This window comes from Fistularia commersonii, chromosome 33 (genome assembly GCF_037954325.1).
Source record: "Fistularia commersonii isolate RoL2024-O1a breed Wild chromosome 33, RoL_Fcom_v1.0, whole genome shotgun sequence".
Lineage (NCBI taxonomy): Eukaryota > Metazoa > Chordata > Actinopteri > Syngnathiformes > Fistulariidae > Fistularia > Fistularia commersonii.
In genome coordinates this window covers 10,751,808-10,763,897 of record NC_141316.1, presented here as the reverse complement: position 1 = coordinate 10,763,897, position 12,090 = coordinate 10,751,808, and the positions used below count along the sequence as shown (strand labels likewise).

General features: G+C 54.5%; 1 protein-coding gene across 1 annotated transcript in view; it reads left to right on the top strand.

Moving 5' to 3' along the window:
* The first annotated feature begins 606 nt into the window (after nucleotides 1-606).
* ca10a (carbonic anhydrase 10 (inactive)a) overlaps nucleotides 607-12,090 on the top strand; it is a 112,063-nt gene continuing 100,579 nt past the window's right edge. Inside the window, exons 1-2 of the mRNA XM_086140597.1 lie at nucleotides 607-853; nucleotides 1,462-1,845. Coding sequence (XP_085996723.1) covers nucleotides 1,785-1,845 — 61 coding nt within the window. The 5' untranslated portion in view covers nucleotides 607-853; nucleotides 1,462-1,784. The remainder of the gene's footprint in view (nucleotides 854-1,461; nucleotides 1,846-12,090) is intronic.

Here is a 12,090-nt window from a genome sequence, read left to right as displayed (position 1 = left end):
CGAGGTTCGAGCCGGTGACGCCGGTTTTACGGGAACCCCCCCGAGATGCCGCGAGAAGGCAACGCCGTCAACCGTGAGACGGAGCCGAGGCCACGCCTGGACCCGGCCTGCCGGAGCTCAGCAGCATCCATGACGGTCGGGGAGGTTCACCCGTCGTCGCTGGCAACAGGTGCTTTATTTCCAAATGGGTGTGAAACAGCATCAAATCAGCAAAGAATGATGTCAGAGGCAATGAAAGCGCAGATAAATCCTGAACCTCAGCCTGAGGCCCCTCCGAGGGGAGGCAGGGTGACGGATACACACTGCAGAGGGAAGTCTGCGACGTCTGCATGGTCTGTGACATCTGCAACGTCTGCGACATCTGCATCATCTGCAACGTCTGCATCGTCTGCGACATCTGCATCGTCTGCACGGCCAAGAGTGTGAGGGCTCATTCACGCTGCACACACACACACACACACATATACACACTTGTCTCCATCACACCCTCCATCCCATGTGTCTGCAGTGCTTGCTTTTCATCCACCTGTGCGCTCGCCCGCGCTCGTGCCCGCGCACGCCTGCGCGCACCCGCTGCACCCCGTGCGCATCTGATCCGTCCGCAGCTCCGCAGAGCCGGGGTGGCAGCGCCGGAGCCGGAGCCGGACCGGAGGACCCGCACGCGATGACCGCCGGGCGTGTGCGCTCGACACCCGGCTGAGCTTCTTCTCCTGCAGCCTGACGAGTTTTCCCTCCTGGTCCGCCGCCGCGGAGCTTCTCCTCCTCCCGCGGATCTGCCGCTTCTGCCCCTCGGCGGGTTCTTCTGCCCCTCAGCGGGTTCTTCTGCCCCCCGGGAGTTTCTTCTCCAACCCCGGTAAGTTCATCTTTGCTCCCGGTTCCCCTCCGCGGTCACTCCAGAAGCCCTGTCTGCTGCGCGTGTGCGTGTAGGTGTGTGTATATGCGTATGTGTGTTAGTGTGTGTGTTGGGGTGGGGTAGGGGGGGGGGGGGTGCGCGGCCAAAAACCGGCGTGACCGTGGAGCTTCCAATTTGCAAACAATGAGGAGCAAAGCGCGCCGCCGCGCCGCGGCTGCGGCTCCAAAATAAGAGCGGCGGTTGTTCCCGCCGCGCACGGCGCAGTGACGCAGCCGTGCGCGTCCGCTTCCCGCTCAGCCGGACGGCCGTCCGGAGCCGCGCGGTGACGCGCACGATGACTCACGCCTCCCTAACGCCGCGCTCGGGGCGCCGCAGCCTCCGAATCCGGATCCGAGGCGTCCAAAGCCGCCGCGTCCCCGCGCGGTCCGCGTCGTGACGCGCGGAGCTTCTCCCGCGCTCTTATTTTGACAATCCCCGACCGGAAGTGCGGCGCGCATCGTGCACGTGTGACTTGACGTCAGCCCGGGACGGCGGCGGACGTTTCCCCGCCAGTTCCGGAGGTGCGGAGGCGCCGCCAGGTGAGGCTGAGCCGCTCTCTCTGCCCGCAGACCGACGGCGGGAGCCGGAGATGCGCCCTGATCTGTGAAGCGGCTCCGGACGGATGATGGACGCGTCCGTCCCGGGGCGCACCGGAGCGGCACCGTGAACCCAGGATCTTCTCGACCCCCTTGGAATTGCCCCCCCTCCGCCCCCCCCCCCCCCACCACCACCTCCACCACCTCCACCCCGCCGCGGCTCCGCTCTCCTGCTATGCGTCTGTCTGGGAAGACACCTGGAGGAAGGCGTTCGGCGGGATCCTGCTGATCTTCTGCTTCTCCTTCTCCCCTTTCTGCTCGTGCCCGTGCGTAATGCCCCTGGGGCAACACAGACGATGGATATAATCTGGGAAATACTGATCGTCCTGCACGCCAACGCCATTGTCTGCATATCAGGTGAGTCGGAGATCCGCGGACGCGCGTCCGTGAGGAGGGTGGGTGGGGAGGTGTGTGTGTGTGGGGGGGGGGGGTGCTGGTCCCCGCAGGAGGTGCGGGAGTCCAGCCGTGGATCCATATGTGTGTGTGTGTGGGTGGGGGGGGGGCTGGTTGTCAAAGCGTGGATGGAAGTGTGTGTTTTTTTTTTTACCCCTCCGCCACCACCCCGCTGCGCCCTGATCCCTTTACGCGCGGCTGAGACGCTGACGTGCGTGTGCGTGCGTGTGTGTGTGGTGGTGGTGGGGGGGTTTCTCCGTGACGCCTTTGACAATCCAGGGTCTGCTGCTGCCTTTCCATCTCCAAACATCTCGGCTCCGGTGAGGAACAACTTCACGCCTCCTCCAGCCTCTCCCGGCTCGGTGGTCACAACTTACAGGCTTGTGTGTGTGTGTGTGTGTGTGTGTGGCTCTAGTGGCGCCCATGGCAACCATAGAAAATGTGAATTTTTAAAGGATACTATGAGTTACGTAACTCATCAGACTTGGATGAGGAGCCAAGGATCTTCAGCTGCAGGATCATCAGCAGAGCTTTGAATCCTGCAAGGTGCTGGCAGGGAGTTGTTGGAGAAAAAGGCTGGGCTGGTTTCAGCTGCGTCTCCAGGCAGCAGCAGCAGCAGCAGCAGGAGGAGGAGGAGGAGGAGGAGGAGGAAGGGCTGGAGCCTGGCTGGGCTGAGGTGGGAGGGAGTGATGGACCACCAGGCCCACGGAGGTCCAGACAGACGTGGCTTTCTGGAGAGAATATTGTCATCAGTCTTAACTCGGTCGTGTTTTTGTAAGAAATTCATTAAACTCGGCCCAAAAAAAGAACCCAAATCAGCATCAGATGAGCGTCACGTGTTCCGACGCCCGTCTAGAAAGGACGGTCCGGCCACACGAGTCCCTCAGGAATGGCAGGAGTTCCAGAGACGCAGCACTGATGGGTTCCACGTGTCTGGTCTTCACGGTGGCGGCGCCGGTGCTTCTCGGCGGGACCGGCAGCGGGACGTCCTGGTTCCCGCCTCGGTCTTTGGTGATGTGGAGGGTGTGTGTCCTCCGGCTCAGCTTCTTCTCCACCTCCGTCGAGAAGGAAGAGTCCAGGCTCGCCGCCAAGAAGATGCCACCGGACTTGAATTCCTTACATGGAGAGGGCCTGATTCTGGCCACCACCTCCTGACGCTCGGCCACAAACCTCTCCAGCGGAGGTGGCGTGGTCTTCAGACCATGAGGAACCTCCCATCCGCTGAAGGAGGAGCTGACCTTCCTCCTCCTCGGCTGTGACGGATCTCCTCGGGCAGGAAGTAGGAGTCGGAAGATAAACGGTTCTTCACCACCAACAAGAAGACGCTGCGTGGGAACGCTTGTGAATCATCTGACCTGCTGCTCCCCCTTCCACCAGGACGTGCTCCTCGGCCGCCACGTTAGCCAGAGGAGTGTAAATGCTAACGAACCCTACGGTCTCCGATAGATAAGAAAAAAAAAGATGACATATTCATTTTTCGTGCACGATCCTTAGCGCTTAGCTCGCAGCCGGGGGGGAGAGCCGCGATTGGACGAGAGGCGGGGTTCACCCGGGCCGGCGGCCAATCCCAGGGCAGCATCGGGACGCCCACAGCCTCATTCGCTTTACGGGCCACGAACAGCACGTTCATGTACATACTGTAATTTCCCGACTATTGAGCGCCCCTGAATAGAAGCTGCACCGGCTGAAAAGAGCTCCATAAATCCGTGTGCACGTTTGGGCTGCACTCCACTCAAAGCCGCAGGTGTCCACGTTGTAACATGAGGTGTTTACACTCAGACGTTTTTTAGCTGCTAGCTGATGCTATCTGGGTCTTCGTCTTCCCTTCAAGTGGTCGACTTCTCCGTCTCGACTGCACGGCCTCACAATTTCACGCTCCTTCCTCGGGTCTGATGTGACCAGGCTAAAGGTTTTGGCGACGTGAAGCTTGTTAGCTCAAAAAAAAATCCATAAATCAGCCGCATCACTGTCTTTAAGCTGCAGTGTTTAAAGTGTGTGTGAAAAAGGAGCAGCTTATATATATATATATATATATATTGATTGATTGATGGATTGATTCACTGTCGCCGTCCCTGAAGGGAGTAGGCAGGAGGACAAGAAGATGATCTACATATATACATGAACAAATATCATTTCCTTGGTCTGTATTTCCCCTCTGCACCCCTGTTTTGTTTTTGTTTGTTTTCCTACGTTTCACAGCGTTGCAATGTAAAACACGGCTCCTATTTATAATAATGTTTACACCGCCATTATTTATTATCGGTACAGGAAGACGTTTCCTCCCGGCTCCCATGACAAGAAACACTTTGAATCTCTGAAAGTAACTCTGACCAAAAGCAGGTCAGCGGTTTGTTTTGCAACCGCAGAGAAACGGCGCTGGGAAAAGTAGTTTCCTGTGGTCCATTCATGCGTGTCGTCATATCACTAAAGATTTACGTTACATCGTCGGCGTTTTGTTTTAAGGACCAGAAATATGGAACAAATGCGGCTTTATGAGGTTTATACTGCTGGAATAAAACCACAGCGACATCCAAGCAGGAGATCAGAGCTGGAGTTTGGCAGCGAGGCCAAACGGCACGGGGGTGTCGGATCGTCGCCGTGGGTTTCTTCATTTATTTTTGTGGGTTTTCCGATAAAACCCGTCCATGTCTGAAACGATCCGAACCCGACGGTGGTCGGAACGGAAGCGGCGCACGTCCAAAGTGTGTGTGTGTGTGTGTGTGTGTGTGGGAGGGAGGGACCGTCAGGACGGTCCATATATATTTAGTGGCGACAGTTCGCAGAGGTGGTTTTTAATTTTGTTAAGGGCTGGGCATCAAGGTTTGGATTGGTAGATTCTTTTATTTTTGTGCGTTACTTTTGTTCAATTAACTTGAGCCAATGACAGCATAGGACTTTTGTCTCGTTCGCATCTCAGCAGAAAGCCTACATCTTGGTCACCACCACTGGCTGGTGGCTTTGGTGAAAGTAGACGGGCAGAGTTGAAGGTGCCGAGTTGCTCAGCGTTCTACGGCTCTGACCCAAGAATTATAGTCTTGGTATTTTGTGACGTGAAAGGCAAGAATAAGAATAAGAATAAGAACAACTTTATTAATCCCAAAGGAAATTGCAGTGCCAGAGTCACAGAAAATATAACAGTAATAAATAATAAAAGAAGGCAGAATTAGAAATAAAAATAAACTATAAACTATAAAGTGTTTCAGTGAAACTGGTCACGGCCAAACAACCGATATGGACTCCACCATTCCACAGAGCCAGGCTCCCCTCGTCCTTCGGGCCGGTCGCTTCCATCTAACCCTCTCCTCCGCAAATTCCCCTCCATCCATAAACCTCCTCTCTGGTCTTCCTCCAGACCTCCTTCTACCCAGGCCTTCACCATCCCTCCTCGGTCCTCGCACAAACTATCTCGGCATGCGCTGTCCGTCTGATGGACTCCTTCCGGATCCTCTCCGTCCTCTTACTTTGATCGGCCCAGAAGTACAACGGAGGTGCAGGACATGTATGACAGCTGTCAGTCAGAGGGGAGGTGTCCTGCAGGTGTGACGGAGAACATCACGGTGGAGCATCGGGGTTCAGCTCTGAGACCCCTCGTGTTGGTTGAAGCGATGGACATGCTGACTCATGAGGTTGGTCAGGAATCTCTGTGGACTATGATGATGTTTGCAGATGACACTGTGAACTATAGTGCGAGCAGGCGGAGGAGAGCTTAGCGAGGGGAGGAATGTCCTGGAAAGGAGAGGAATGAAGGTCTGCTGCAGCAACTGCTGCGGGGATGAAGAAGGTGGGGGATTTTAGGTGCCCAGGGTCAACGGTCCAGTGAAGGAGGGGGTAAAGAAGAGGTGGAGAAAACTGCACAGTCACGGCCAAAGTTTGGAGAATGACACTTTCACAAAGTCTGTTCCTTCAGGGTTTTTAGGTGTTTGCCAGATGTTTCGATGGTTGTCATTATCGAAATTTTTTGTCCATGACTGTACAAGCGTCGCGGTTCAGAGCGGCGCGACAAAACTCCAAGCACAGCGCGAGCTGTTGCCTCGGAGTTTGGTGTGGAACTGTCATTCCAGTATTCCTTTCAGCGCTGACGTGCAGCGGCCAGCTAACAGCTAGCAGCCGTCCGCTAACTACAGCCGTGAATGAAGGCTGGCGTGGCAGAGCGATGAGGACACTCGTATTTTCTAACTCAAGAAAAACCCTTTATAATGTGGATGTATTGTATTTACCATCCTTTGGCACGGAATCACTGAAATAAACGAAGCACATCATCTTGTCTGTGTAAAGTCAGAAGAGGAAACGTTACGGCGCGTTAACCAGACAGAGGTCAGGCTGGAGCCGGCGGGGATTTATTCCCTTCTTTACTGCAACATTTCCGCAGTTTACTGGGGGTCAAGGGTCGTCTGGAATCGCTCTTTGACTCCGATGACGTCCTCCGGTCCCCGAGGTGCCCGTCCTGCAAACAAGCGGCGCTTTCATGGAACTTTGGCTTTTTTTCTGCCCTGGGAAACGCCGGTGCGTCACGTGGAAGGAGCGTGACGGCCTTGACGACGAGGCGCCGCCGAGCTCTGGCGCGAGCCACGGGCTCACGGTTATTTGATAATGGGCTCTTTTGAAGTTTGAACACGGCGTCGGCGCCCGTATTCCCCGCTCTTTAATCGTGAGCTTAACGAAACCGATGAAAACCAGGGCGAGGGTAAAGCCGGGGACGAGATGGTGCCACATCTCGCCGATGCCTCGCAGGATCCTGGAATGCAGCGGAGTCACGCCCATCATGGCGGAAAGCTCATGTCTAATTCATGCTGATGGTTTTGCACTTATCGGCCTGCACGGTATTCCCCCGCCGCCGCCACCGCCGTCTATAGATGATACATTTATAAATGTAAAGCAGACAGGCTTAACACGCTATCAGAGCCTGGCGGCGGCGGCGGCGGCGGCGGCAGCGGCATGTGTCCAATCCCGTCTTTTCTTCAAGTCAAAGGCGCAGAGCTGCGTTGTGTTCGATACAAAGATGGATTTCGGATACTCGGGCGAGCTAATGTATAGATAAAGAAATATCAAGCGTGTTCCACTTTTGCGTAATGGTCAGAACATTTTCATTTCTGACATTTTTTGTGAATATTTCATTTCACTTGGAATCCTTTTCTTTTTCGAGAAATCCCATTTTGAATGCGTCTCGCAGCTCGGCACCGAGCTCATCCGGGGAGGCGTGGGATTGGATGAAATGCCCTTTTGAAGCCCGCGCTAGTCCGACGGCAACTCCGCCGTTGATTATGTCTCCAGGTCTCGGTGCTAAGCTAACCAGGCTCCGCGGGTGAAGCGCGTGGATTCGCTGTTCGGCAATTTACAAAGATTGCACCTTCGCAGGGGCAAACGATGACGCTCGTGAAGATAAATCGACTGCGACCGCGTCTGGGCCGGGCCTCGCGGACGCCGCTGTCGGCGGCTCGATTGCGAAAGATGCGGCCGGTGGGCTAACGGAGACACCGCGCGAGTCGTTTAAAACCCCGGCTGATCCCGGCGCCTGCAGACGTGGCCTTGGGCAAGACGCCGAGCCCCCGCTCGCTCTCGACGGTACGCTCGGCTCCTCGCTCGGCGGCGTGTGAACGGGCGACCGTGATCCGGCGTGAAGCTCGTCGGAACGGCGAGGTGATGAAAGTGCTGTATAAGTAGAGACCATTTACCATTTAATGCAGCGTGAACGGCTCCCTGTGTTATTTATGGATTGTTTCCTCAGAATACCAGACTACTTTGGCGCTTTTAAACAGAATGCCACAGTAATGTCTTGCATTAAAAATAAGAACAAAGAAATAAATAAAGGAAATGGCTTTTAAAAAAAAAAAATGTAGTAAATCTAATCAAGAGCCATATAAATTAAACAAGCCGTTAACTATTGTGAAAGCATTAAAAAAAGAATGACTTCATTTTCTCCTCGCTCCCTAGCGAGAAAACCACCGGCATACATCCCTTTTAAATAATGAACACGTGCCTAATGATAATTTATCACGAAGCTCTAACACAATGCATTTCTCTCTACATCACTTTAATGCCTTTTCCCGGCCCTCCGCTGGGAGCGGAGAAGAAATTGTTACTCGTCCGGATATTAGATGACATCCAGTCGGGGCGACAGCAAGTAGACCACTGTGTTGTTAGTTTCAGGGCCGCACCTTTTTGTAGGGTATAATTATTAAGGGACACTCAATCCCCATTCAGCACGGACATTGCATTTGGAATTAGGAGGCGCTACACACACCCCGACACACACACACACACACACACACACACACCTTGACACACTCGCACTCCGACGCGCACGCGCTGGTATAATAAAAGCAAACCTGGAACCAAACGTATCATATTCACATATTCATGGAGGCGAATGTCAGAGGGTTCATTATCTAGTCAAAACGGCTGCAGACTTTTGTAGATCCCTTCAGAGTCACCCAAGTAACCGGTGGCTTCGAATCAATTTGAAAACATCAATAGGACAAAAAAGACTTCCTCTCAGTCCACAAACACCCGGAGAATTTCAAGGAAGTCTTTCCTCCGAGAACCCCGACCCCTCGCTTCATTAGACGTGCGGATCTTAAAGCCGTTTAATTCAAGGTATGTCTCGGGATAAAGCCTCCGTCGGAGAATCCGACACCTCCGCTTTCCCTCTTTGGCGATTTCTCACATCATTTAACATCCCTTGCCCGTCGCTGTCCGACGCTTCTTCTTCTGTTTCCTCTTCGTTTTCAGTGCCGACTTTGAAGGTTTTAATCGGAGATGCAAAATGAGCTATTTATGTCACTCGGAGGGACAGATTGCATTCCGAGCCTAAACCTGGCGCCGTGGCAGGAGTCTGAGTTCTGCCTCCATGAGGACACGTCGAGTTTGAATCCATTTTTCAGAGGTTTGGGGATGGGAGGGAATCCGAACGAGCACGGCCAAAGTTCAGGACGAGCGGTTGATTTTTTTTTTTTTTTTTGCATTTCTAAATGGAGTAAGTTGTATTCCAACTCAAAGTTCTCTGAGGGGTTTAACTAAGGCGTCTCTGCCGCAGGATCTACAAATGGACGGCGTCCGGAGGTGGACCAGAGGTGTAGCCTAGAGACGTAGCAGACCTCACACCCAAATGGCACTATTTACGTTTTTTTTATGAATCCCTTGCAGGACCTTGTCCCCCGCATGGAACCTCCCCAATCCTAACCCTAACCAGGCCGAGCGGGCGTCCACCTCGCGGCGCCCCGGAGCAGGTCTGGGTTTGCCGTCTTGCTCCGCGACGCTTTGACGGCTCGGGAGTCGAACCCGTGAACGTCAGTCTGCAAGATGAGCGTCCCGGTCCGGGTCCTGGTGGCGGATCCCCGACGGCGTCGCACCTGCGGACCGACCTCCGGGTGCGATCTGCTCCCGGACGACGAGGGTGTGACGATTTTCCTCGTAAATATTGTCTCCCCCTCGAGCCGAGCCGGCGTTCAACCCCAATTCTTCAAGATTTAATAGGGTCAGGCCGAGCGAATGAAGACATTTTAATTGAGTGTGGGAATGTGCCTGGGGGTTTTCTCGTTCTTAGAACAACTAAATGGAACTGGTTCGGGGCCACGGAATCTCAAACCCCAAACAATTTGAAGCCACTTCCACTCGCCCAGATTCCCCGTTCGCTTTCGCGAGTCGTCTGTGCCCTTCGGGGTCGACGCAGAATTGACATTTAAGCTTAACAGCTTAACTGATTGAAATTCAAGAAGTGAACAAAATGCAATATTGTTTTCCCTTTGCAGACAAAGCGCGCAGGCGGTCGTCGCGTCCCCTCTTCTGCAATTACTTGACATTCCCCCCAACAATGGTTGTAAGCTAAGCTAAGCAACGGTTCGGGGCATGAAAGAGACATCAAACGACACACACAGCTGGCGATTCCTCCTTGTTACGCTCCGCATTTCATCATTCCAGGTAAACTGGTGGTGCCTTCAGAGAAACCCGTGACCCAGATTCCAGGTGTAAGAGGGATGGTAGACACAGGGTTGGGGCTCCGCTTCCAATCCTCCTGGTGCATCTGGGACAAGAACATGCTCAGCTGTTTGCATGGCCGCCAACACACACACACACACACACACACACACACACACAAAAATGAGTGATTTTTCCTCCTCTGCCCGCCTTACCCATCGTCATGCTTGGTATTAAGGAAAATTGTTGACAACCTTTCACGGCTTCATATTTCACAGAAAATACCGAAGCCGAGTAGATTCCTGTGCAGTAACAGCTTCTGGGAGTAAAAAATGTCCCGTTGACGTTTTTATGGTCCACGCCTGGAGAAGCCAGCTCCGGGGACGTGGAAGGTCACGTCCCTGTCGGGGACGGAGCTGGATCAGGAAAAGGCGGGGGGGAACCTGGAGACGTGGCCAAATGAGTGGGTCCTGGGTGCACAGCTCGGGGTCCTGCAGGGGGTTTTGCCCCAGTAACGTAGGGGTTCAGCCGGGTGGACAGCAGCTCCCTGTTCGTGTCTGTGCACCCGATACCGCCTCAGAGGACCCCCTTCAGAGAGTCCTTGGAGGGGGTGCCAGAGATCCAATGAGGACGTGGAATCTGGGGTCTCTGGGGCCGAAGTGGCTCCTCAGTGTCAGGACCCCATGGGTAGACAAGAGCTGCCCGGAGTCCTTCAAGGGTCTGGTTACCGGGGTGTCGTCGCAGCTTCACCTGAAGGTCCGGGCGGTGCCTTCCGGGTTCGGGGATCCCCCTCTTTAAACAGGCAGACCGGAGGGTGCGACCAACTCCGGGGGGTCCCCCTCCTCGGCCCGAGGTCTATTGAGCTGAACCTCGGATTGAGGAGGAGCGTCGTGACCTTTGTCCTGGTGGTAGGAGAGTGGACGAGCTCCCCACCCTCAGCAGGGTCCTGCAGGGTGCACGGGAGTTTGCTCAAGTTGTGAACTCGGAAGAAATTTTCGCGCGACGAGTTGAACGAAGCGGATTTGGAGAGGGACATCCGGCTACGACTGGTCTCCCAAGAAATAAAAAAGATCCCGTTCTCGGGGAGAATGGTGTCTCCTTCACGTCGATGTCCCGCCAGAAAGAGTGACCGTGTTTACAGTTCCGAAAAGCTCCGAGGCCGAACGCTGATAAACACGTTCGGAAAAAGACCGGGAATAAGCAATCAAAGCACACGGGCGCGGCATCAGATATCGCGTGTCCTTAAGGATTTGTTTCTGGTTAATCGGATCAAATTGACTCACGGTGCAGATCTCCTGGCAACACAGAGGAGATACGTGTCCTGCGCTCGGAGTGGAGGCGGCGCTCGTCTACCACTCGAAAAATCAGGAGCAAATTAATCGGCCAAGCCGCGTGGGCATTCCGACGGAAGCCGAGCACTCGGGGTTCATCGGCGCTGTTCGGCGTGTTGGGTGGTCAACAAACTGACTCGCTCTCTCAGAAACGTGGCGTTTGTTGTTCGCCCTCCATTTGTGACCCTGGTCCGTCCCACCCGAGTTCCCTCAGGCTGGAAAAGCAGCGCCGAGTGAGGCTCCGCGGCGCAAAGAGTTCATTCGAGTCAGGCGCAGTCACCGTCAGGTCAAAGCCAGGACCGATTGCTAACGGCAAATTCATGGATCTGATGTAAAAGCCCCTCCGGACCGTTCGGCTCCTCTCTTGACGAGCAGCAGAGGCCAGCTGATCAACATTTTGGCATTTGTGGAGTCACAGCTCACCGGCTATATCTGTCTTGCCGGAAACACCCAGAATTAGATCGCGTGTCCCAGTTGTGAACTTTCTCCGCTGACTTTTAGCTGGATATTTACTCTCATCTCTTCCCTCCTGTGACAGTTAGTCTGCTTCGCAAGATGGAGATCCAAGGTCATGTATTAGTGGAGAAAGCGGTCGCCTGCTGGACGCTTTCATCCAGCGGCCGTGCCGCGCTCTGCGGGCGTCACGGGAAAGGTCGGTCGACGGCTTCCCAAACGTGAAGTCGGGCTTTGTTGGTTTGTTCCCGCGCCGTGAGACCGTCTCCTCAACCCTCCGAGTTCATTTCCAGAGAAACGGCCTCCTTCTTCTACCCTGGCTTTGTTGGTGCCACTCAGCGGCTCCAATGATCTCCGACCCCAAGGTTGCTCCACAACAGCAACCATATTCATCTGCCTGTTTGCGCCTTGTGCTCCTCCGGCTCCTCGTCTTTTACATTCCAGTTAGATGTTTCGGTTTCACTGCTGTGAAATAGTCAGGGGAGGCCGGTTCGGAGTTGTCCGGACCTTC